The sequence below is a fragment of the Drosophila serrata genome, unplaced genomic scaffold (genome assembly GCF_035046125.1).
Source record: "Drosophila serrata isolate PLE 108 unplaced genomic scaffold, ASM3504612v1 contig_165, whole genome shotgun sequence".
NCBI lineage: Eukaryota > Metazoa > Arthropoda > Insecta > Diptera > Drosophilidae > Drosophila > Drosophila serrata.
In genome coordinates this window covers 1-27406 of record NW_028257063.1, presented here as the reverse complement: position 1 = coordinate 27406, position 27406 = coordinate 1, and the positions used below count along the sequence as shown (strand labels likewise).

The window sequence follows — 27406 nt, the reverse complement described above, 5'->3', positions numbered from 1 at the left end:
AAACACATAGGGAGACTGGCAGTTGCACCAGCAACATTGAGGCAAATTACCGGACAAAGTCATTTAACCACGGCCAAAGCAAAAGAAATTCCCAGGAAAAATGTCTGCAATAAGTGCAGTACTCTCTTGGAAAAATTAAATGAAGTCATGAGTGAACAATTTGAATAATGTTTCAAAAGGAATGTTTTCTTAAAGCAGGAAGTGCTTTAAAACATAGTAATAAATTGGGTATTAAATTATAGTAAAAGCTTACTCTTCCCCACTTCAAAACACCCCAAAATTATTCAATAAATTCCAAATTATTCTAATCTGAAGAACACATCAATCAAAAGCCTTAAATTGGGTCAATAAAATGGGGCCAGAATATGGAAAACCTTATCTATAATTACAGTGTTCTTTCCATATGTTCATTTCGACTCACACTTTACTCCAAAAGAACTCTTGGCCACTTCAAACCCTCCAATTTATGGGCACTTTCTTCAACATACCTGAAAATAAATAAAAAAGAATCAACATTTTAGTATTGCGCATAATCTCGGTTGTTAATCATGCGGAAAATTCAACAATTTTCATACAGGCATATCTTTTAAGTGAAATCATTTCTGCCACCCCCCCTTTGAGTATGTTTAATTTATGTGGCAGCTTTAGTATGAGCATTTAATCTCTCTCTCCCAGGCTCTATACGGATTATATAGTGGATATTCCTGCCACAAGTCAGCCGCATTCTAAGCACTGCCGGGTTGGAGTTGAAGTTGAAGTTGAACTTGAAGTTGCACCAGCAGCCTCTCGCCTTGGGATGGAAAAGTAAGGAAAACAGAAGGTAGGGAAAATATACTTAGCTTTTCAATTCCGCTTATTTCACTCGCCCGCTGCTGATTGAGTTCCTGCTGAAGGCTAAGGGACTTGCCAGAGTGTACGAGGTAATGGCAACAGATAAATATAACGAACCCGACTTCCCGGAATGATTTAAATGCAAAGTGTACATTTTAACACGCGGCCTGTGCCTCCTACTTCGTCGCCCCTACGCCTCCTGGTTGACGTACAACTCCACCTCCTCCTACTCCTGCTCCTGCTCCTGCTCCTCCTCCTCATTCCACCGGATTCACTCTGCCACCAACACTCCACCTCTTTTTCACTTCACTTTCCCCACTGGGTCCCCCTTTTGGTGAATCCCCCTCGAAGACATTGCCGCAAATGAAGCAATTGCACACACAACCAGCCAACAAGCATGAAGTGCTTATGGAAAATATTAAAGAACGAAGAGGGGATGCTCTTATTTATAAAAGTTATCATTTAGAAGTGAAAAATTAAAGATTTCTTGATAAAAAATTATTATTATCTATGATGTAAGTTAAATACTTTGGTTAATATATTTATTTGAAGTTTAGTAATGAATTTTCTTGGTTTGTTTTGAAATTCTTATAACATTTTAGTAAATCAAATCTTCCCAAGATATTAAATACATATAAAGATTTCGTGCTGACTTTAAATTGTTATGAAAAAACTATATTCATACTATAAATGTGCTATAAAATATACATATTATATTCCCTACTTATATTCAGTTATTTATATTTGTAATATATACTTTCAAAGAGTATTTATGCCATAAATTATGATTAATTATCTCTAAAAGACTTCTTTAAAGCACAAGCTGTGTTTGTTTTCACACAAGTTCTGATTTAATAACTACTTTAATTATGTAGTTTTGTTAAGTAAAAAAGTTTATTACCAAATTAAACAGCATGAATTGTTAATTAATAGGCATAAGTCTCTTATAAAACAGAAATATTTTGCTATATTTTAATAGCATAAAATAAGAAAATAAAGCAGATCCTTAGTTTTAAGGACTAAAACAATTTGAAATCCTCTTTAGAAGGATCAGGAGAGTTGCTTTGCGAGAAGGCCATACAAAAAAAGGAAGCAGGAAGAGTAATCCCTTGGTGGATTTGCTGGATGGCTGGATCACTCTGGCGGATGAGGATGAGGCTACAGCTGAGACTGAGCTGATGGTGGCGTCAGTCGTCAGAGTGTTTTGTTGCAGCTATGCCAATGTTAAAGCCGATGCAAGGCGATGCGATGCGACGCGACGCCACAGCGGCAAATGCAACACAGGCACAGCGACAGGCGCAACAACAAAACATAAATTCCAATGAAATAAGTTGATTTATGCTGCTGCGCGCGCCGTGAGCTGACAGACCCAGAACTCCAAACAGCCAGGGCCCCCAGAACCGAAACCAGCACCACCATCTCCTCCTGCTCCACCTCGTCAGGAAAGGGGAATGGGCACCAGCACGAGGTGAAGCCGGGCGACCATCATCTGGTCTTGGGGGTCGGACAGGGGGCACCAAGCACTACCAGCAGCAGCAGCAGCAGCAGCAGCTCACCGCCTCATATGCCATATTTTTCATATACACGACGATATATACTATCTTGAGGAACATTTCTCTTCTGCCTCGAAACTCCCTTAACCCCTTGGCCACTACACTGCATCTGCTGACGTGCGGCATGCAAGAGTCAAAAATAACTAAAAAATAGAAAATGAATTTCCGCGCGAGGCGAGGCAAGGCGAGTCAAGGCATTTGGAGGCGTGGCACTTGGCGTTGATTGAATTATATTTTGTGCACCGGATAGCATAAAAACCAAATGTGCGCCTACAATTTTCCATCACCAACTCTGGGAGTTGTTCTTGTTGCCTTTGCACAATCAAAAAGCTTAAGCAAGTTTATTTCATGAGTTGTTTTTTGGGGCTAGAGATGGAAAAAAAATAGTGTCACGATATTATGTTAATTCAGTCAGGCGATAGGCACTCTATTTATTATGTATTTATGGTAATTTCTGCGCATTTGGCAAGTAATTTTAAAGCAAAGAATGAGTATAATTTTTGTACTCATGAGAATGTAGTTATTACTAAAGTTAAATAGAGATTTTAAAGGAAAGTGGTTCCCATAATTATTCCTAGCACAAATTATAATAAAACTTTACTATTAAATATATAATTTCTTGACAGTATGAAAATTCCTTAACAGATTCCTCAATTTCTTTATATTCCTCCCACTATATCCATTGTTCTCTCATCTCTGGAAATTCATCCCCTTCTAAGCCCACGCCATGTTTTTAGGGCCTTTAATTTTATGAGCTTTTAACCCAAAACACAAACATAAGAAACAAGAACAAGAACAAGACCGAAGGGGGAAAAGGCAAAACTCGCCTGCAAGTGTAAATCATGAAAATTATAAGCCATTTTAATTAGCTGCCGCTGCTGGCTTTTCCTTTCGACCCATCTCAGCATCATCAGAAACACATTTCCCGCCGCATGTTGTGAAATATGTTTGATAAATTCGCCTCATCTTGGCTATGCTGCTGAAAGCTATTTCCCTCCTCCTCCATCTTCATCTCTGTTATTATCTCGAGAAACAGAAGTCCCGTCCAGACGCAGACAAGGCTAATTCGGTGGGGCCCACAGGCCAGGGGTCAAATAATGCATTTCCCTCATTAGACTGTCTCGGTCTTTGATGTTTCTTCTACATAAAACGTATGTATACATATATATATTCCCCTGCCATGCATTTTCATTTTGATTTCAAGTGATTTGCATTTCCATGACCCAAACTTTCATTTGAGTTCTGAGTTTCTGCACAGCGAAAAACTAGATCAAAATAAGGCAAAGATATTAAGATATATAAGAATTTTGAAGCAATTTTATGAGCTTACGGACTTTGCAGTCTAAAAATTTCAATCTTCCTCAGAATTAATTTTATTATTAAACAAATAAGGAAACTATCTTCGGGATGCTGAAATTGATATACACTTGTAGAATTTCTTTTTAAATTTTATGAAAATCGGAATACTATAATAATATAACTGCCTTAGAAACGGCTGTTTAATGTAGAGGATCATTAAGAATCAATAAGCAGTAAGTAAGTATGATCAGTGAGTATCAATGAATATTAAGTAACTATGATCAGCAGATAACTATGATAAGTAATTAAGTATAAGCAGTAAGTATCTATGATCAGTAAGTATCTATGACCAGTAAGTATGTATGATCAGTTACTAACTTTGAACACTAATAAACAATGACTTGCAACTTTTGTAACACAACACTTCTCTGAGACTTGGCCGGCAGCAGTCACTTCGTTCCGGAGGTGTTAGAACAGAGTTGGGAATCATAAGCACACATGTGCGAGATTTGTTTTGCAACAAATTTAAGCTATTTGATTGAAACTAGGGAGTTATTCGTCAATATAATTTTACTAGTATATAAATCGGAGCATGGCAAATCGGTGGACTATATATATACATATATATAGCTGCCATAGGAACGATCGGACGATTAATAGAACTATGATCCGTAAGTAACAAAGATCAGCAATTAACTGTGACCATTTAGTAACTATGAGCAGTGGTTAACTATGATCAGTAAGTATCAATGAACAGTAAGTAACTTTGACCAGGAAGTATGTATCTATGACCACTAAGTATCAATGAACACTAATAAACAATGACTTGCAACTTTTGTAACACAACACTTCTCTGAGACTTGGCCGGCAGCAGTCACTTCGTTCCGGAGATGTTAGAACACAGTTGGGAATCATAAGCCCACATGTGCGAGATTTGTTTTGGAACAAATTTAAGCTATTTGATTGAAACTAGGGAGTTATTCGTCAATATAATTTTACTAGTATATAAATCGGAGCATGGCAAATCGGTGGACTATATATATACATATATATAGCTGCCATAGGAACAATCGCAAAATTTTAAGATAAACAAAACTTTTCCAGTTTTCAATAGATTTTTATCAAATTTGATATTTAGACATTATAAATTAATCTAAAATGTTGTGTAATGTTTTAACTTTTAAAAAACTAAATTTTTGACAATTTTAACGATGTAACCCCTTATAAAATTTCGAAAAATTTTCGAAAAAAAAATTTTCCCACGGATCAAGAATCAAGAATATATATGATTTTATGAGGTCGGAAATGACTCTTTCACTGTTTTACAAGCTTCTGAACTAAACGAAACCATTGGGAAATAGTTATATTGTAAATTTTGTAAATATGTAATGCAGTAACATCAAATATATTATTTAAATATTTTTTCATATTTTTAAGATTATGACACCCGAGATTAAAAATTCTTTACAAAAAATAATGACTCATTTAACTGTTTTATTCCCCCAGAACGCCTCAGTTTCTTTAACGAATCTTTAAGGTTGTTCTTTGAGGCCGCTTCATAAATTCTTGGCTGGCCATCAAATTGCCATTCATGTCGCGTACTGTGCGCATGGGCAGCAGGTTGAGGAGGGGATTCCTCCACCTGGAAGGGGGCTAAATGAAAGGTGAGGCGGCAGTTCTTCTTTCTTCCTCCGACTCTGTCGCTCTGCCTTGTCGCTTTCTGAGCCGTGTGGCGTGCACCTGCGCGATAAGATAAGGCCGCGGCCAGGTGTGAGGGGGGAAATACCGGCCATCTTGCGGTGGCATGCGGCTTGTAAGTAGCCTGCCTTTGTCTCTCCGGCTCAATGCTGTTTAATGTTGTTATTGTCTGCCCCTGGAAAATCTAAGGAAGTGATGGAAAAGGGGAGCACTCGCTGCTGCTGGTGGTGATGGTGATGGGTGGGTGTTGCATTGTTGCTTCTCGGAAATGTTCGCCAAGGGAATTGTGTGTGTTTGTGTACAGAACAAAAATTGGGGAATTGAGTCAAGTCCAAGAAAAGTTGCCCAAAATGAAAAGGATGAATTTGCCCAGAGCAAACGAAGGGGAAGGCATAAGGCAGACAAAGCACGGCTCTCAGAATGGGGGAAAGGCGGCAAAGAAAATGCTACAATAGGAACAAGAGTTTCTCAAGGAAATTTCTCTCGGATGTTGTCGTCTCTGGGCATTGCCAAGAAATCAGTCAAAAACTTTTTTGGGGGTGGAGATGTAAAGAAACGGAAATTAATTTTTGAGTTTGCACCGCTTACACAAAAATATTCCTCAGTCCAGAGTCTATATTCAATTGATAATTCCCTCTCTCAATCAATTGATTTCTCCTCCCTTTCACCCAAAACGAAGTTAAGTTCTAAATATATATATATCGCAATCTAAACTATATTTAGTGCTCACTTTCCCGTCACTTTTGGATCGGATAAAGGTAATTGAACCTTCACCGCACAAAGTAAATGGGTTCTGACGCCATAAATACCTACTCGTTCGTACCTTTATATTTTTTTTGGTTTGAACTTGGGTCTACATCAATTAACATATTTTTTCATATTTCCATTTCCCTGCGCATTCCCATTCGCAGTCGTAACCCTTCGCACTCGGGGGGCAAGTGACCCACAAAAAAAAAGAAAGAAATAAGAACCCTTTGAAAAGAATTACCAAAACAAAGGTGAACCAAATAATCCAATGAGGAAAATCTAACTGGGCCACAACGAAGATTTCAGACCCTTTAAACCCAGTCTGGCAATAAAGTTATTCAAGATTTGTGTTTCTTATATTCTTCTTGTAATGCTACTGAATGAAATATTCTTTTAAATTTGATCATAACTCAACTAAAACGCCTCACAACATCAAATGGGACAGCCTGTCACAATTATGACAACCATTCAAATAAATTCCGGGCACGAGGAAATATTAATATTGGAATAAAAAAAATGTGTGGTTTCAAAACAGATAAAATTAAACATAAATTTGGTGTTGAGGAAATTTAATAGAAAATATTTTTGCGGCTTAGGCAGAGGTGGAATTTTATATAAATAAAAATATATACAATTTATTGAACAAAATTCTGTCCAGTTTTTGTTTTAGTTGTAGTTCATTAAAAGATATTAAACATCTAAAAAAGCAAGAAGCTAACTTTAAAGTGTTAAAGCTTTAAAAATAATTAAATAAAATAGCCACTTGGCATTCCTCAATTACCATAAAAACCTTTCAAACCCAATGCTAGCATGTTGATAATTATTCAGACAACTTTATTCTAATGCCAGCTGTGGCTATATGTGCCCATCCAAAAGGTTCCCATGCAAGGTGCACTTTTCCCATTACTCAGCGCTTTTCCCAGGAAAATGTAAAGGGCGACGATGGTATGGAGATGGGTAGTGGAGACTGGGGTGGTTAGATGAAAGCCCAAATACATTTCCAATCACAGTCGTTGACTGCAATAACGACGACGATGATGATGACGAGAGGACTCCGCCTTAATGTTTTAATTTTTGAGCCATTAACAGCTGCATATTTAACAGTCTGAGCCTGAGTCTGGCATATGCCCTGGCACCGCAGGAACTTCAGAGAGGGGGAGGTGTTGCTGTTCCGGGGGTGGTGGCAAGTACATCATTTCAACATTTACCAACATGCATTAAACAGCAGTGGAAGCAACAAGGAGCACGAGGAGTTGGGCCAGCGACAACTCTCGGAAACAATGCCATTAGATATATCGCGTCGGGGAACGCCCATTTTTTGCACATTTTTGGTTGCCTTCACACACTCTCCATGTGTAGTAATACACAATCAAAGGATGCACACCCTCACAGGCACGGCCAGGACATTTGCAACCCTTAACCGAACTGAACATCTTACCCCCAAAAAGCGTATATTCAGCGACGCTTCTTTCTTTCTCTTCTTTTTTTTGGGCTTACTTTTAGTGCTCATTCCGTTCCTCCCCCTTTCTCCGTTGGCGCAGCAAAAATTAAAAGCATTAAAAATGCCCAAAGAGGGGAGTTCGGGATATAGATTGGATGAGCTGGGCTGGGCTGTTGCATGGAGATGGCGGAGGAGGAGCAGGAGGCAGTGGCATGTTCCCCCGCCGGCGGCTGAGGTGTTGCGATTGCAATAACCTTGCCCGAAAGAAGGCGGCAGAAATTGAAAACCACAAAAAACACATCAACCTGGAGGGAGGCAGAAGCAGAGAACAGCTAGGAACAGTGGAACCCCTAGGAAATCCCGGATGCGGTTCATTGCTCATGTTAAATTAAAGCTTTATGTCATAGCTACTTAGTCGATAACGGGTTGAAATGGGATAATAAAATCAATCTATTCCGTTGAAAGGTATCTTTAACGAAGAATATTAAAAATATCTTTTAGAGAAAAGTTTTTATTCTTATCCCTTAAGATATCATATTTATATATCTCAAAGATACTTTCACAAATAACATTCATGTTCTTCGTTTACAAGTCCCTTGATCCCCCTGATCCTGTGTCATATCCTGTGTAATTTAACTACGATCACGTGCATGTATGGCGATTTGTAATTAAGGTTCCTGAAACTAGATATGTACAATATATGCTGGTAACCCGGCAATGCATACAAATAATTAATTAAACAAATATTAATACCCCGAAAACCCTTTGGGCCTTGGCAATTTGATCCGCGATTATGGACTACAACCCCCTGAGGGTTAAGGGATTCGGCCCACTGTGCATCAGGTTCACCGCACACCACATAACGGTGGGACGTTGGTCGTCTTCCGTCATCACTCTCTCTCCCGGCTCCGTAACGACACAACAAATCGTTGTGGATTTTTATGAGTTTCCTTCACAGATCTCCCCCTCTGCACACACCGTGCGTGTGTGTTTGTGTGTGTGTTTGCCTTGTGACAGGCAGCAAACAGATTGTTTTTATCCGTGAACCCAAGCCAGGATGGGGTGGCGGTCTCATCCTCATCCTCATCCTCCTCTGCTCTCCAGTCTTGGTGGTGGGTTGCAGTTGCAATTTATCCCCCCGACCAATTTTCATTCTATTCCTGCGCCTAGTCAACTGGCTTTAATTTAATTTAAACGACAATTCATGGCACGCACTCGCTGAAAACTCTGAAAAGTGATCTGCGTGCGGGCCTGGGGATGGGGATTGACTAGAAGTAGAAGCCCTTAACCCGGCCACGCCCACATTCCTGCAGCCGCCTAATGAGACACATTTAACGGATTCCCCCGAGGGCTGGCCACAATTTTTCCAATTTCCCAACTATTATTGCAAGGCGAAGCGGAAACACATTTCATTCATTCATTTCGTTCCTTTATAACACAGGGGGAGTACTATATAGAGTCGTACAGTATTTACCCATGGGTCGAACCTATTTGCTTTTTGTACTTTTATTGCACCGGGATCGCGAAGAACCACCACCACCACCACCACCACCACTGGGAACCGGAGAAAGAGGGGCACCAGACCAGGGGATGGAGTTGAGTTCAAACTGTTGAGTTTGAATGCTTCGTTGGCTTCGAGTTTTGCAGGCGGGTTTCGATTCAATGCATCTCAAGAGTTTGAAAGAGAGGGGGAAAAAGAGCCCGAATGAGAACCTTATCAGACCAAGCTGGAAGATAAGCCCAAGCTTTTTCCCTTCGCTTGCTCCACTAAAGCGCACAATGCACATAAATAAATTGATTTTGGGGTTCGATAAAGTGCATATAAAGTGTGTGTAACGCACATGTAAAGGGGAGTGAGGCAACCCATTAATATTGCCCACGTTTCCGGTGTTTGTTTTTCGGTTCAAGAGAAGGGGGGGCCCTCTGACATTATTAAAGTTCTGAAGCGAAAGTTGGGGTAACTAATAAAGAGCTTGGGAAACTTAATTTCGATAAGCAAAGTCAACGAATAGATATAGAGATATGGCTGCATATATCCATAGAGTTCAGTGGGAATTCTAGGAGCTTTGCAAACAATTCGCTTATCTAGGGAATCAAGGATTAGTTTGTCAACAAATTTATCGGACGAAATATATATATATGCATATATGCATATGGAAACTAATCTCCATGAGAATCGATCGAAACTTATTTGAATATTTATTTCTGATAGCAAAAAGATAATTGGAAATGAAGTAAAAGTTCTGCCCAAATAAATGCAATTTGTTCAATTATAAAATTCCCATTTCCCCTTAAATTTCTCTCTGAATGGAGGTCTTAATTTTAAAGCATTTTTAAATGAAGCCAAATTGAAATCAATTCAAATATTTTACAAAAGGAACGCAAAGACATAATTCGATATAAGCCACCGCCATAAGACCCGATTGAGGGCCATTAGCGGGCATCCATCCATCCATCCCCAACCAGCACCCCGAGAGGAAAATCCCCCGAAAAGTCTCGATTGAAAAGGAAGACTTCCCCGCATAATAGGAGAACTTTCACTTGGCTACCACAAAATAGAATAGATAGAATGGTTATGCCCTTAACAAAAGGAACATCTTCTAAAATGCCCCCGCTTGAAAATCTTGTGACAAATTTATGTGAGCTTTGAATTTTATAATTGTGTAAATAAACAACTATTAGCGGCAACGAAATGCGACATAATTGTCCAGTAATCCTAACTAATGAACCGACACAGAAGATGAACATGAAAAATGGAAAATGTGATGCCCATAAATGGGAATGGGAATGGGAATGGGAATGTAAATGCAGATCAGAGGAAGACCCCAGACCCCAGACCAAGATTCAGAGCAGACCACCAGGTGTCACCGTCTCACGGTTTTGTATTGTTGTCTTTTGCTGACCAGAAAAAAAAAGCCCGAAATCAAATCAACAAGAATTAAATAGATACATTTTTGTGGCCCTTGCTGGAAAAACTAAACCGAACCAAGACGAACCGAAAATTAAAATGCAAATGCAAACAAGGCCATTAAATTGAAAATATTTAATTAAAACGATGCGACACATTTTTGGGAAATGAGGCGGAGGTTAGGAGCTTCACCCTGAGAAAAGCTGGACTTTCCTTTCAACGTGGGTTGAGACTCCAGACTCTCGAGTTGTTTGGTGTCTTTAACTGTTTGCGGCTCAAATATTTGGCTTAAAGAAAAAGCAGCAGCAGCAGACAGGCAGGGGAAAACTACAACAGACAGCGCCTTTTATTGGTTTGTTTGTGAGTTTGTGTGTAGGCTTCAAATGATGAGATGGAGACAACGATGGCGACAATGTGACAACCACAACAATGACAGGCTACATCGGGCCAGGGGAGGAACGAGAGTAATGGTTCAAGGGAGCTTTTCGATCGAAAAAGGGAATACCCTAAGTGCCCACTGGAATGGCAAGGATCCTAATGGCGTATGCCACTTGAAAGGCTTTTTCTAAATGGTCTCCTAAATGTATCATTTTTGTGCCTAAAATGCAATTATGTTGCCCATTTATTCGACTTTCTTTTGTCTAACATTCAACTTGATGTCAATTTGGCTACATTTATATAAGAATTATTTAAATCTATCAATCTCTTTGAAGTGCAGCAGCCGGAGGCCTGAGGAGGAAAACATGTTTGAAATTTCCAAGAAAACATGAATTTGGTTTGGTGTCGAATAAATAAATAAAATAATGCTTGAATAAATATTTATACATTTTCTTGTTAAATTTAAATTTAATTGCCTTGGCCTCGTGTCCAATCTGTGTATATTTGTAAATATTAAAGTTGAACAACTTTTGAGTCTAAATTTGAGTGTTTTAATCGTAGAAGAGCTAAGGTTCTTTGATCCAACGGAAATTCTTCCCACACAATTGGAATTCATGGGCATACCCCAGTTAATGTTGGATAGGAACCCAGGGTATTTATGTATAATGAGGAGTCGGCGCAGATTTTATTGCAGCATCACGTCTACGTCAACGTTGTCTACCGGATGCCTGCAATATATCAAATGGGAGTCGACTCTCAAACTGCCCATTGCCTCTCTGTCTCTCTCTGTCTGTCTATCTGTCTCTCTTTCTCTGTGTTTTGTCTGGCATAGGATGGCCGTGGCTCTGCTCTGCTCCGCTCTGCTCACTTTTAATAATTCCGCCCCGAGGGACCGTCAACGGATGGTCACCTACACACAACAACAATCGGAATGACAAACTATAACAATAGGGAATATACTCCAGGCAATCCAATTGCATTGCCCATCGTCTGAGTGTCCCGTGAACCCCCGTAACCATCCGTCGTCGTCGTCGTCGTCGTCGTCTCCCATCATTTGTGTGCATCGAGGCATAGAAATTCCGAGCACCGAGCTCCGAGCTCCGACTCCGACTCCGAGTCCGAGTCCAACTCCCCCTACTTGAATTCAGTGTCCAAGCTTTGGCCGTTAATTATGGGAAGATTTCCCATTGTACAAATGAGTTGGAAGAACAACTTTTGTCAGGCCTAATGATGGGCAAAGAACCAAACCGAAAGGGAATGTCGCGTCTGGTTAGCTTCCAAAAATAAAAAGAGATGTATACCACCAAAGCCGGAAGAATGCAAATGGTGGGGAAAAAAGAGAAACTAAATTGGTTTATTACATTCTTTCATTAGGGAACGGAGGAGAGCTGCCGTCTGTAGATTGTCGTTTGTCGTCCGAAATCAACGGACAATCAAATAAAGTTTAAATACATATTTTTATTTCATTACACACTTGAAAGTCTAAGCCCCGAAACGAACCGTGTCTCGAGAGCCGGGGATTGTGATGACGATGATGATTGGGGCTGACGACAACGGAGACGGAGACGGAGACCGCGACGACGACGATGATGATGATGATGATGCTGCGAGTATCTGGCGGATGCGATGCCAAGAGTGCCAAGTGCTAACGATTTGGCAATGGCCGGAGACATTGTCCCTCGTCTGTCCACAATCCGAGTGCGGTGTCCCTAACCCAACGTGGCTAAATGTTTTTGCCAGCTTTTTGATTCCTAGGGATGGTGGCGTGAGCGTGGGAATGGGCACTCCCCATTCCCACTCCCACTATATGGCTTAATCCCCCCTCATAAATCATAACTTAGCCCAGTTTATTATCCCAATAAACTTGTCAAATAATTCACCAAGAGCGAGCTAGCGGGGTTTACAAAAAAACAAATTAAATATGCAAATAGTTTGACATATTTTATATTTGCTTTTAATTTCCACACAACACACACTCACACACACACGAATAAATTCCTCAAAAAAGTATCTATCTCTCTCCTTGCTCTGATTTTGTTTCCCCCCCAAACCCTTGGCTTTATCTTTGTCGGGCCGATTAATTGTTGTTATAAATAAGCATTAACTGGTGTGGCAACACAAATAAATTTCAATTTGTGGAGAACGTGTTTCGGAGGTGGGGATTATAGGCATCGTCACAGCAAAGAAGAGAAAGGGAATCTTAAGGATGACCAAGTCACGTGCGCATCTCTAGGAGCTGGCCGCGAATTGTGGCCGGTTACAGGTTTCGTGGCCTTTTCTTTTATTTTCAATACCCTTTTTTGAGAGGGTCTTAAGGGGTTTCCAGGATTTATAACTTAAAAAGGAAGGCAACTTTAAAATTACTAATATAAGGTGGAATGTAAAGAAAAGGTCTGATCTATAACGTTTCATTTGTTTAAATCCCTACTAGTTGATTCTTTAAAGATTAAGTAGCAAGAACTAGTTGGATTACAGTTTAATATTCTTTTTAAATAATCTAAACTTAAAGAGTATCTAACCATTGACTTTCTGAAACCAGTTAACTGCCTTGTCTGTTTCTTATTTTATTTTTTTGGCTTGGATTTTTGTTGGCTTGACTTTGGCTGACCAAAGGCATCAGGCTCTTGGCTAAAAATCCAGCTTCAGCTTCAGCAGAGACTCGGGTAACGTCGAACCAACGATTGGCATGCCAAGTGGTGGAGCTGCTGGATGGGGGACTTCAGGGGGGGATGCTGGGGAGTACTAGCCTCTGACATCGACCGACACTCCACGCTGAATTGCGAATGGAGCGTTGCCTACATTGTAACTTGTTGTAGCTCCAGCTCCAACCTCCAATGTACACTGTTAGTATAAATTCTCGCCTTTCATTTTGGCGAGTAGTCACGATTTATGCGAAATCATTATAGGCAAGTATTTCTTTTTCATTTTACGACGTTTTATCTGCAGGAAGAAGACACTACACAATATATATACACATTTATTTATATATAAATATATATAGTGAGACAGAGAGAGAGAGACAGAGCGTACACTATAATTGCAGTCGAGTCAATTAAATACATAGATTGCAGCATGTCGATAAGACATTAACCTTCCCTCACTGATCGCTCTTTCTCCTGCCACAAGTATACCCTTCTCTTCGTGCTTTTGCTGGCTCCTCCTGGTCCCCGGTACCCGGTCTCCTCTTCTTTTTTTAACTCAATCTTATTAGTTGTGACTTGAGCTTTTTGTTTTCGGTTTTCTTTGCCTTTTTTCGCCTTTTTTATCTTGGCTTTTTTCCTACAAAATGGCAGGTCATTTCACTTAGTCAAAAGTGAGGTTACAGCGAAAGGCGAGGGTGGAAGCGACAGCTCCTTTGGTAAGAGAATTTATGAAGACATGAAATGACTTTGATGTTTTTTGCTGCTGCAACTATGCGAAGATGTTGCCTCTCCCTAAGGCCTGCTGCTGGCCCCTCCTTCCCCAATCCACCGACCATGACTTGCAAGGGAACTTTTTAGCATTTTTTGTAATTGACAAAATGGGCAGCAATGTAAGAAAAGGGGTGGAATGGTTCCAACTACTGTCCAAGCATTCTCCTAATCAAATCTGCTGAGGGAGACATTTGTACAATTTGAATGTCTAGTCACTGTAATTTTCGACCAACCAACTACAATTTCTAGCAATTCAATTAAAGTCGTTTAACTGTGGGAAGTTCTTTAGTCAGAGTTTCTGTATCTGTATCTGAATCTTGTATTTAAGCGCCCCAATTAATTGGCTGCGTAGTTGAAATTCTTTGCGATAAAGAGCGATTAATTGGAGCAACGCTTCCTGCTGACCGACCAACTTATCTTACACCTGCCGCAGTTTCCAAGACTTTCACTACGCACGGCTAACCCTAATTCCCCTCAAAGAAAGCCCCAAAAAAGACACACAGCAAGAGAGAGAAAAACACAAACAAAACACTTGGCACCCAGCGGGTTAAGGAGGGGCCCGGCCATCAGAGTGTGTAATCAACACTTTTATGTGATCCCCAATCCAATTCACAACTAATTACCAAAGCATCGATGGAATAGGAATCCGAATTGGAATCGGAATCGGAATCGAGCCTAGGAATGGGCATGAAAATGTGGTAGGAATTGCTGGATTGGAAATGGAAATGAAAATGTAAATGGAAATGGAATTGGGCGGCTCTCGCAATTAACGCTGGCATTAAAAGGCAGCCCAATGATTTCGATTCGATTTATTTATTACATTGATCTGAAACTCTTTTTTCTGCTGCTGCTTGCTGCTGCCCCGTGCAGTTTGTTTAAACAAAATCAATCTAAATCGATTGCACTACATTCGGGTGGAAATAGAGACGTAAATCAATGGCCAGACGGAGGGTCAGAACCAGAGATTAAAGGCCCTTGGTCGTGGCGATAACAAAGTGGTTTGACCGCTGGAAATTAAAGCAAACTCCAAGTGTGGAGGTGCCGCGGCACCGCGGGCAATGCCACTAAAAGAGGCAAGATTGTAAAGTAAGTGCAGTCAGTAAGGGTATTAAAAGGTATATACGGTGAGATTTGGTTTGATTTTAGGGATATTTTCTCATTATTACCTTTTAGATATAGCTATCCTTTTAAGAAACTACTGAAAAATGCATTAACTTTTGTGGATTATTAATGACAGTGCTTAAATTTAGGTAATAAATACTTCGTCTATTAAAATATTTGTAAAAAATGAAATGTTTCTCAATTACTAATGCAATACCTTAAATCCAATAATATATTCGATCCCAAAACTCAAGTAAAATTCCGAAAAACGTATGGCAAAGGAAATATTCGAAATGTTGAGCTGTGTTAGCTTAAATAACAAAGTTTACTGAGAGGTAAACAAATAAGAAGTTGAGGAGTATATTTCAATAAGGTAATAATTCTCCTCCGTTTCCCCACATTCCTTGTGCTTTTCCAAAAATGCCAAAGTTAATGTCAATAGCGTTTTTCTTCCCCTCAGAGGATATGCGTTAGTCGTTGCTCTCTCTCCAAGGGACTTCCCCGCCCACATTCAAGTGTTTATTTACACTTGTCTTATGTCTTATTTCTTGTCTTGTGTCCCTGCTCCGCATTTGGCGTCTTCGGCGTGTTTTCTTCAATGTTTTTCGGTCTTCTTGTTTTATTTTTTTTAAGTAAGCGATTAGTGGCGGGAGACAATGAAAATTTGTCACTTGACAAAGCAAAAACAAAACGATTTCCATTTGCTCGACGACAAATGAGACATAAGGCAGGCATAAGTGGACTCCAATCCAGATCCTCCACCTCCTCCTCCTCCTACAGCTCGGTCCCCTCTTAAATGCCAATGTATTGGAAGTAACAGCCGAATCAACAAAACAATCGTCTCGATGGAATGGATGGATGGTCGGTCGCCTCGGAGGCAGACCGCCCGCACCCAGCCAAACACACACTCGTCGATGATTGTTATTAGTACATTTGCTGTGTGTGGAGTATATCTAATTTGCCATTGATGTGTGCATTAAGTTTGTACTGGGCGGCATAGGAATTGTCGTAAAACATTAGTGTCCCCCGAGATTAGAGAAAAGATAGACGGAGATACAAATACACACATAGAAGATGGCAGGCAAGTGGCGGGCAAGCGGCGGAGCAAAGCAAAAAGGCTGGCTCATCGCCCTTTTATTTGACATTGGGCAATATTTATTGCGAACTCATTTCAATGCAGGCCGAAACTAGCAGGAAAAGCTGACAGCCGAGGGATAAAACACAGGAAGTCTTCGATAAAGAAAACCCAGCTATAATTACCAGGATACATTTTATTGATTTTTTAGGTGATTATGCTTATAAGAGACTTGTTTATGGGATATTTTCAAAAAACAAACTAATGGCATTTTTAAAATATTCAGGCCAGCAAATATAATATTATATTTAAGGAAGAATATATAATTATAATAACGTTAATTGTTCAACTGAAATCTTAAAAAAGAACAATCAAAAAAATCAAACAACAATCAAAGTTAAAAATATACATAACTAATCCAAAAGTGCATTAATTTTAACTCGGAAAGCTTTTCTATGTTAGTTTATGTTAGGTTAATAAATCTGCATACTTATTATAAAATTTTAAAAATTTTAACATTTTTGTACTTTTTCTTTGACAATTTTAACCCCTTATAAAATATTCAAAAATTTGAAAAAAATAAATTTAAGTCAAACCTAGCTAGATCGACTCGTCTATTCACGCTGATCAAGAATATATATGATTTATAGGGTCGGAAATGACTCCTTCACAACGTTTCAAGCTCCTGACTAAAATTAAAATATCCTGCAAGGGTATAATAAAATACCAATAATATTTACTTATCGTGACTAAATAAATATATTCTACATATTCTGTGCTTCTAAAAACATTAAAAGTGAATTTTTGCAAATTAAAATAATTAAAATATAAATAAGTTTTATTAAATGCTTTTTTTTATCTATTGCTTTTTTAGTTCAGTCACCATTCCATTCATTTTCCCCATCCGATAGTTCACTGTAGTGAGCCTGGACTGTGGAAGGATAGAGGCGACAAGCTACGCAATTCGTACAAAGCGGAATGGCAAAATACGCCATCAAAATAAATAAAAACAGGAGAGAACGGAGCGGCGAAGGCAAAAACAAATTCAGTAGCACAGCATTCGGGGCTCAGGGAATGGGTGGGAGCGAGATGGCCAGCCTGGCTAGCTGCAGAGACAGAGCGACGGTGCGATAGAGAGACAGTGCTCGGGGAGGGTTACCGTTGCCTTTACCGTTACGTTGTCGTCGTCCCACCCAAAAATGTAATGAAATCCTTTGTGTGCGTGCGCTTACGAGTGCGCTGGGTGTGTGTGTGCGCCAGTGTGCGTTTTGTTTGTCAACTTTGGCGAGGCGGGACATAAAAATGCTAATACAAAACACTAGAGCAAATTGCGGCAAATAAGTTGTGAGTGTGCCGCGTGCGGGTGAGGGATTTAACACCAGCACAAAGAACTAACACTAAACTTTGCTCGCAGCTCAGGACACTTACCGTTTTAATCAGGCGAACACACCGCTAATCCAAATGTATCGTAACACCCACACAGAGACAAAGAACCACTGACACAAAGACACTTTGGCAAAATACACTTGCAGGCAGCGGTGCCGCAACTTAAATTCGACTCGTATTTACGCTTTGTGCAGAATGCCGCTGCTGCCGCGATTTGATTCGATATTCGGATTCGTTTCGTTTCGCGCAGACAAACGAAATTCAGGAATTTCAAGTGGAAATCTTGTTTGAGCACTTTTCGACCTGCGACTCACGAAGGCGGCGCGACAGAAAACTTTGGCGGCTCTAAGTGGCTGGCGGCTGGCGGCTGACTAAATGGCCAAGTGGCTTAAGAACGCGCGACTCTAATTGCACATGCACAAGTTTCGCTTCTCGCAAAGTTTTCCAATTTGCCAGTTTCAGACTCCGACTTATAGACGCGCGACGCGGTTCGAAAATGTCCGGAGGTGTGCGTCCGCTCGCTTCGGTTGATGTTTTTTTAATTCCAAAGATACAATCAGCGTTGGCAGTTTAGCTTTTTGCCAGCTAGATCTGTCGGTTTTCAAAAGCAAATTGCGGGATAAATTGTAATCTGGCTTCTAGCGGGAAATTTAGCCTTTTTCAAGTCAAACTGACGATAATTTAGCTTTTTAAACAGCTGGCAAAACATTGTCGATACTATCGATGTTTGGCTATAGTTTTTTGCGTTATTTAACATTTCACATCAAACACGTGTAGATAACAATTTTACACGCAAATAGAGATTTGGGTTAAAATTCTCTCCTTTAGAGTAGATTTCTCGTAATGGTGCTAAAAAAAAGATCACTATCGATATTGTAAAATTCTTTATTATTAGTACTAGGCTTAAACAACGATTTTTTCATTAATTTCAATTTAGTTTTGTTAGTTATTTTAATATACTCATGCTTTTATTTAACGTAAATATTTATGTATTAACAAATACTATTTTCTTAATTTTTATTTTATTGTTCTATTATTATATTTTTCCCTGGAATTGCACTCTATTTTTAGCTTTTTCGTTCTTTTAAAGCACCTTTTTTTGCACCGAAAAATATAACATCACTGCTTTCAGCTCGTTTGCGCTCCTCGTGATCATAGTTGCCACATCGTATTTTAAAGTGTTTGATTAGAATTTACTTTGAAATTAATAAATTATTTGAGTAAACACAAAAAAAAACAATTAACTGCAGCATTAATTAATCAAAGACCAGTATTTTATGTTTTTTCTGATTTTGTTTTTCGAACATAGTATTTCTGGCAACACCCCGCGTAGCCCGCCAAGTACGTGCCAATTTGAAAATTCCGCGGATTAACTTTTTTGCACCGGAATCAGATGCAAGCTGCAAGTCACAATGGAAAATTCAGGGAAATTGCGTGACATTTTCATTGAATTGTGCAGTAACTGTAGCCCAGCAGCAGTAGCTTCCTGGCCCCTGTATCATTAGGTGCCCTACGTCTGGACTTCCGCTTCTTTTATTTTGCTTTTTCGACCGGTCACGTTTATTAATCGGCTTAAGGCTCTCCGGTTCTCTTTTTAAATACTTGGCCCTCGATTGCAGGGCACGTAGACCGCCCATTGTTGGGATAATAATTTAAAGGGCAACTGCGTAAGTATAAAATATGGACCGACAGAGGGGTGGGTACAGATCAACTGATCACTGGGGAATACCGGTTACACAGGAATACATTAAAATCCCAGACATTTGGGATTACCAACTAATTTTTTTTCGTTATTATTCGCATAACTACAAAGTATTATTCGTATTTGTATAACTAGCTCTAATCAAGTCTAAGAAAGCAAGCAGATATGTGGGATCGCATAAGAGTTACGCCTATGTACGGTACGATATTAGTCAGTTAAATCACAGATGTATTATTTTGCGCGCACTCCTCCGCCCGTCCTGCCTCCAGTTCCAGCTCCACGCCCGGCGTTCGGTCCGGCGGCTCTGCGTTCAGCACGAGATTCTCTATGGACCGGAAAGAGGCGTCCTCCATGTGCGTGGACATTGAGGTCGTTGGGGGTCGTGGCAGAGTGCTGGCAGTGGCCATATGCCCGCCAACCTGCTGCGACTGGCGGTGTCGCACCGAGGAGCGCAATATGGTCACCACATCCTCCGCTGTGTAGGGGCGTCTTTCCAGCGTTGAAGCGCTTGAGCGATGCAGCTTCCGCCCCAGCGACTGTGAGCGTTGAGCGTAGCCAGCGGGACGCAGACCAATTTCAATGGACTCCGGACTGCTGCTTGACGCAGGCGAAGGCTCTGCATTGGAGCTGCTGCCCGCTGGATTGGTCAGTATGGTCAAGTAATCAGGCGGAGCTGCTGGCGAAGCGGACTCGGCGTCAAGCGAGAGCACGGGCCGCGTGCGACTAGAGTCTCCAAGAACCCTGAGAATATGGAATGTGTGAATCTTATCAAATTCTATTCGGTAAATTCGTCGACTCACCTGCGCACGCTGCGGCGGATGCTCTGACGTAGGAGCTTGGCCAGGCGAGCTCCCGTAGCCGTAGTGTAGGACGGAGGTGGCGTGTACTTGGGCGGAGCATCGTTCTGGGCATCGTGCTGAGTGCCCTCCGTAGACTGGCCAAGGGCATTGCGGCGTCCCTGGGCGGCACTTTGGCGAGCGGATGGGCGCCGGGATTCCTCTCCCTCCTCCGGAGGACGGTAAAGCAGCTGAATGCGCTGTAAGTATAACAAAAATTTAACAAATTAACGAATGAAAAAATTAAATCATAAGGATTACTCACCTCTAAGATATCCGGGGGACCGTGGGCCAAATACCGATATATTTGAATAATAGCTGTGACCGGAATAACCAGCAAGACACCAATTTGGATCAAGCTGCCCATTTTCCTGGACCAATACGTAAAGTAAGACTTGCCACGCCAATAGTAGAACTGATTCGACAGCGAAGCCTTGTAATCCACAACAGACAGCGTGATCAGACCAATGGGCAGCAGTACGTTCCAGGACAAAGCTAGAAAAGCGGACATGGAACCACATAGCCTCAGATCATTCACCAAATCGTCCCCATTGTAGGGGCGACCTCGAATCAGGAACACGCCAAAGATCTGAGCGGTCCAAATGATCGGAATGAACCACGAGCCGCCCAACAAGAAGTCCACGTAATACAGTATGGATATGCCCATCTCGGTGGCAAAAGGTATGCTTAGCAGCAGTCCAGTTACGCAGCTTAGCAGCACCGAGCTTGTAGAATTACCCAGGGCACTCGAAATCGGTTTCCACATAACGCACAGCTGCGCCAGACCGAATCCCGCAAAGGTGGAAAATGCTACGGCACCCCATACCCACGATATGCTATCGCTGGCCAGTGAAAGAACCGCAGGGAAGATCTCCGAGATGAAACGCAATGCCTGGAAGCCACTCTCGACGTGAATCATGCTGCGGTTCCGCCGGTAAGTCTCTCCAATGAAGGAAGAGTAGTGCGGTATTAAAGAGCGCGGATAGGACACCAGATTCGGATTGGGGTGTGTCTGCAGCGAGTACACAGCCGTATAGGAGTCCGGGTTCTCTATAAAAGGAAGAAAATTAGATTAAGAAGTTGAGTTTTTAACCAGATAATGCTCACCAAAGGATCCCGGCACATAGACGTAGCCATGCTGCCATAAAATCTGGGCACAACACAAGGCCAGCAGAGCCATCAAACCAAGCCCGATGAGGGTGAGCAGAACCAGCAGAATCGCATCTCTTCTTAAAGCTGCCTTGTTGGCATTGGCATGACTCCGGCTGGTTATAGCAATAACCGAGGCGCCCAAGAGGCCCCAGGTGAGAAAAGTCTCCTGTGTGGCCGCCGTCCAGCTGTTGGGGTTCACCAGAAAGTCATCGAAATCGCTGGCAGCGAAGACATTCTGTAAAGCAATAGAGTAAACAATGACTTCGTTGGAATGTTAAGATGCAAAAATGCCAAAAGCTCATTTAATTAATGAAACTTTGAGTAAACAATCACTTTTACGCATTTACAATTGCCAAGTGATATGTATACAATCCACTTTGTAAGAATAAACAAATTTGTAAACACTTAACTGATCGATTTGTTTAAGATAAAGCACACATTTCCCATTAAATTTAGCTAAATGGAAGGAAATAAAATAGACTCACCTGCAGTCTCCCAGGATCAACGACATAAACAAACTTGGCCGTCACCACGGCCAGAGAAATCAATGGCAGCGTGTAGATGATATAAGCCAGCTTGCCCAGGGACTTTAGGCCCTTGCAAAGGATGAGGAAGACGGCCGCCCAGATGAGGGCCAGATAAAAGGCCAGCTGCTGAAGGTAGTGGGCAGTGAGTCAGTTAGACAGGAAGGCGGGGAACGGGGGGATGGTGGATCTTACCCGATCGTTGACATGGAAGCGCACTCCGCTCGCATCCGGATGCTTGGCCAGATGCAGTCGCTGCAACACAACCACATTAAAGTACTCGGCCACAGTGTGTGTGAGATTCCCAGTAGCATTGGCGGCATCATAGCGATAGGGGAAAGCCAGCTCCTGCCAGCGGTAACCCGTACGTGATGCTGTTGGGAAGACATCCCGCAGATAGACCAGAATCCAGGCCAGCGACACGGTAGAGTACAGAGCCAGAAAACACTGCACCATCACCAGAGCGATGCCAACGCCGGCGCAAATTGGACTTATCTTCCACATGGACACCGGACCGGCACGAATCTTGGCGCCCAGGCACATCTGGAGCCACAATAGTGGGATGCCAAAGATTACGGACAGCAGCAGGAACTGCAGTAGGAAATTACCACCAAAGTTGATGGTCAGAACGGCAAATCGGCACATGTTAAATACACCCAGGGTGCAACCAATCAGCGCCAGGGTGCGACTTCCTGCATGCGGCCACTGGCTGTTGAAACCGCACTTCTCGCGCAGCAGCAAGTGCAGTTGATGCAACGGCTCCAGGGGCGTGGTGCTACTGGCACTGCACATGGTTGTGGTGTGCACCGGGTCGTGGTCCTGGTCCTGTTCCGCTGAACTGCTGCTGCTGCTATCCGAGGGCAGGGAAACGGGACTGGGCATCCGCGAGGAACGCGGCGAACTCAGTTCCGAGCAAGTGGACATGATGGGGTGCGTGGGCGTTTCCAGAGGCTGCGGATCTCTGATTTGCACGCGAGTTGGAGCACTCTGTGGCCGACTTTGGGCCAGCACCAGGGTACGAACTGGCGTGGGAGGTCCCTCCGAGCGACGTCCATACTGCCTGGGTCGCGGCTCCTCGCTGGATGCTCTGGCCGTTGTCTGCAGCAGGTTGTCGAAAATGTGTGCATCCGTTAGCATTTGGGAGCCGTCAGCAATTGCGGCTTGAGCCTGAAAATCGCCTTGCGAGAAACAACGTCGCATCTCTGCCTCACGTCTTGGTGGTAGCTCCACCAGCAATGTGGGCAGATCGTCTTCCTCCCTCTCAATTACTGTCCCTTTGGTGTCCTCCTGCTCCATGGCTCGACGCATTGACTGACGCCTCCAAACATCTGCCACGGGCTCCGTATATGTCTCCAGGGAAGCACTTGATGAGGCTAAAACGAAAATGGGGTTAGAGATTGGCTTAACTGTGGAATTCACGCAAAATAGAGTCTAACCTGCTTGACTCGTAGGCCTCAGGGAGCAGCTAAAGGTCTTCCTTATTTGATGCTCCCTTTGGAAATCCTCTGATGCGACCTCCTGGTCTCCGCTTGTCCTTTTATTCGATTTTTTCTTTCTACTCAATGGTAGAGTTCTTGTCCTAGGCTCCCTTTTTAAGCTGGACTGACCGCCCATGATAGTCAATGACTCCTCCCGGTTTAGAGCATTGTCCATCTCCTCCAAATAGTTGTCAAGGTCCATGAGGTAATCCTCCACCTTGTCATCATCACTGCTGGAATTCATGGTGCCATTAAGTTGCGAAACATCATGAACATCCAGAATGGCGTCCAGTTCACTGAGAACGCACAAGGCTTCATCCGTTTCCGTCGCCTGTTTAATGGGCGTACTCAATGGAGCCGGTTGCATCTCTTGGCTGCCGCAGAAGGCACTCATCTCGTCACCCTGGCCATCGCCCAAACGAAAGCTGATGGGTTGCAGTTGCAGGGATTGCTTGCCGGGTTGCTGGTGAAAGGCTTGCGGCGTCTGCTGGATCTCGATGAGATCCTCGTCGCTTAGCTCGTCGTCGTAGTAGTCGCAGGCCTGACGAATGGACTCGCTGGAGAGGCTGTTCGAGAGGCCATACTGGTGATCCTGAGGCACCTGCCTGCTATGCCGACCTCTGCCAGTTGTACCTACTCCCGGTGTAGAGGACAATGACGCTGCTGTTGCTCCCGTTCCTGTGGGCGGCAGGCTGGCATAAGCGTTTGAATTGCGCTTAAAGTCACGGCCGGCTGCTTGGTGCTCCTTAACGCTCATCTTGGTGCATTGCCGGCTGCAGCAGCTGATTGTTGTTGACGGTCCTGCCGGCGGCAGTGTTGAGAAAGAACTCAATCCGTTACTAAAAAAGGGAGAATTAAGAATGTTGGTCAATACGAAATGATACAAGCTTAACAAGAGATTTAAGCAACGAACATTGAACCGAAAAGAATGTAAAAAAGAAATTCCAAATTGCTGAAATCTGGCAATTAACTCATTTTCTCTATGTCGAAAGGTTTTCACAAATGCCAAGAACTAAACTAAGTAGCTAATGACATTAATGAGGATAAACATAGGTAATGAGGAATGCAGGCTTTCTTTTAAAAACAATTGTACCGAATCTTGGTCTCTTCCAGTCTGAAAGAAGCTTTGTCTTTGCAAATTCTTGTTATTATGTTATAAAGGAGAAAGCCAAAGAGTTGGTTTATCCCACATTAAATGCTGGTAAGCCCCTTTTTTTAACGAAAATGACTCAATAATGAGTGAAATTCACTAAACATGACTAATATGCGGCTGAGTAATATTTCTATATTCAAATTAATTGCTTTATTCAGCATCATGGCTCCAAACTAACCCATCAACTAAATTGTGTTTAAACCGACTTGTACTACACTTAAACGGGTTATATCTTTGCTAGCGCGTATAACTTAATAACCGAAGCGAAACGCAATAATTAGCGAACAAGAATGGTCATAAAAAAATGTGCTAAAACGGAGCGATTGAGACGGTAATTCTAAAAAAATTCAGCTCATAAAGAATACTTTTTTGAGATCTCCATTCCGAGATAGACAGTTCTCTAACTGCGCTATCAAAGGCGAGAAGATTGGGACAGGTCAGTGGTCAGTGAGGGATCGAGTTGCATTATATGCAAAAATGCAATCAAATGCAAACAAGCGCGTGCTCTCGCATTTTTATGGATGTTTGCACGTGAGTGAATCGCGTCCGCAAATTAAAAAAATAAAAAACCAACAGCAGCTGCTGTCAAATGGTCGAGAAAAAATATGAACAAAAAACATTAAAAATAATAAATAAAAGCGAGCTGGAAAAAAAGTAGAAAAGAGCGCATGTTCATTCAACTGATCAGGTGAATGTACTTCCGTTTATAAGTTGTTTAAAAAGCAATACGACTCGCAAAAGGGAGCGCCAGAGCCTAGGTTTTCTCAGTAGGAGGAAGGGGGTGGGGACAGATCGTTGGCACGTTACCTCGATTCAAGTCAAAATTGTTTTATTACTGCGGTTTCTGTTGTCTGTTTATTTTTTTCGGCTTCAAAGCTTTAACTGAATCACAGTGGCTTGTGTCTGAACCTGAATCCGAATCTCGCGTCTGGTTTCTCGGCTTTAATTTATTTTGCATATGTTAGCCGTGACCTTCGCCGTCGCCGTAAAATCTCCAAAACTCATACAATCGCACGCACACAACCTGTCTTGTCTTGCACTTCTTCTACTTCTTCGCCACTACTTTCGGGGGGAAGGGGGACACTGGAGACTTGGTAATAGAATGGGCAGCATCCATATATTAATTGGCCAGAGATGGCCGAGAGGTCAGATTATTTAGCGAGGCAGCGCCATTGATCGCGAATTCACACACTTGCAGCAGCAGCTGCTCCACCACGTACCGTTAAATTTCGCTGGCGCTCTCGTTTTCTGGCATTTCTCGCATTTTCGCACCGCACAAAAGTAAACAAAACAATTAGAGCTGCCGCATCAAGTGCAGCTTCGCAACTCGCAATTGGCAACTCTGGCAGCCGCCACCTGACCTTCGGGCGGAGTATGTAGTATTAAAGCTGAATATGACTAAAAAAGCAAAACTGAAATGGCAACACCCGGGTGCACTAATCATCCAACATAGCGCCGCCAACTTGTTTTCCTTTTCTATCGCCAGCTCGAGTGTGCAATTACAATGAAATTGACATTCACCAAACAAATAAAACTAGTTAATGCTGCCACATACACGCACACACAAACACAGAGCCAGGCTTTATTGTGCGTGCGTCTGCGGATGTGTTGGTCGAACTAGGGATGCAGAGTCTGCGGATCGCGAGATGCGAGGCTTTCAGCGGTAAATCACAGATTGTTCATCCCTGGCACAGTGAAGCCAGGATTTGAATACTTTTAGTTTGACAAAACTCGAAAAACATCTTAATAACAATTCTGGTTTTGATAATTAAATTGTATTAATAAAATCAGAGAGTGCTCAATTTAAGTCGCATTCGTGTTAATTTGTTTTAATGGGCCTAAATGCATTTAATTATATTTTTATACTGCGTATAAAATTACTCACTCTTCCAAGAGATGAATAAACTTAAACATGAACAGTATTGTAGAAATTCCTCATATTAGATTTTATTACACTCACTATCAATAGTTTAAATTGCACTATAGGGGAATGGATTTCTCCATGTCGATTCTCTTATCTTGTGCCCACTGTACCTGCTACTATAGAAAAACATCAAACGCAGAGATCGGCACGTTTTTGTGCGCTTTTCTTACAGATAGCAAACGGTGAAGGGGAATGGGGGAAAAAAATGCATACGTTATAAGCCACGGGGAAAGGGGTGGCAAATGGCAGGCAGGCAGACAGTCGCCCAGAAAAGGGTGTGTAAGTAAGCATGAGTAATGCAGACGCCGCTGCAACTGCGCCTTCAATTGAGTTCAATATTTAAGGGAAGCACTGGGTCAATTGCAAAACAAACGATCACACACATACACACACACGCGCGCGCGTACATTGCGGAATATAAATTCTGTACACATTCGCAGTTCGTTGAGATAGCGGGACTTTTTGTTTGTTTATTTTTGCGTTCTCCGCTGGCAGAGGCGGAAGACGGGAAAGAGAACGGGAAAGAGTCCGCCCTGCTTTTGTTATTTTTGGTTTTTGTTGTTCTGGGCTGTTGAAATCGTGTGTATTTGCAAAACAACACACACACACACACACACGCACAGGTTATCCAGAGTTTTAAGTGAATAACTGCTCAAAGCAAAAAGAGTTCCAAAAAGAGCTGATTAAGCTTCTGCGGTTCGCTGGGGAATACCTTAATGGGTGGACGCGGACTGGTCATTCTCGGCCCAAAAGCACAGCTGTTTCCCGCGACTTGACCCGAAAAGAAAATGGAACAGCAATACGTAG

The 27406-nt window shown here is 42.1% G+C and overlaps 2 protein-coding genes across 8 annotated transcripts in view; both read right to left on the bottom strand.

Moving 5' to 3' along the window:
• sli (slit guidance ligand) overlaps positions 1-18419 on the bottom strand; it is a 58281-nt gene extending 39862 nt beyond the window's left edge. The window contains exons 1-2 of the mRNA XM_086826756.1: positions 17873-18419; positions 390-488 (exon numbers count right to left, since the gene is read on the bottom strand). The gene's annotated coding sequence lies outside the window, so the exon portion shown is untranslated. The remainder of the gene's footprint in view (positions 1-389; positions 489-17872) is intronic.
• A 1173-nt stretch (positions 18420-19592) lies between these two features.
• LOC110178300 (sodium-dependent transporter bedraggled) lies at positions 19593-26476 on the bottom strand. 7 transcript variants are annotated; one of them, XM_086827355.1, is made up of 8 exons: positions 25483-26476; positions 23481-24361; positions 22240-23417; positions 22006-22173; positions 21476-21755; positions 20634-21418; positions 20333-20568; positions 19593-20273 (listed from the first exon to the last, which is right to left on the bottom strand). In XM_086827355.1, exons 2-8 carry the CDS (start codon positions 24277-24279, stop codon positions 19748-19750), a joined length of 3972 nt encoding a protein of 1323 aa, XP_086683481.1. In that variant the 5' UTR covers positions 24280-24361; positions 25483-26476; the 3' UTR covers positions 19593-19747. The 7 variants fall into 7 exon arrangements, with proteins under 7 accessions (XP_086683481.1, XP_086683486.1, XP_086683480.1 ...); XM_086827360.1 differs by having other exon boundaries at positions 22006-22170; XM_086827354.1 differs by having other exon boundaries at positions 25896-26476.
• Positions 26477-27406: the final 930 nt, after the last annotated feature.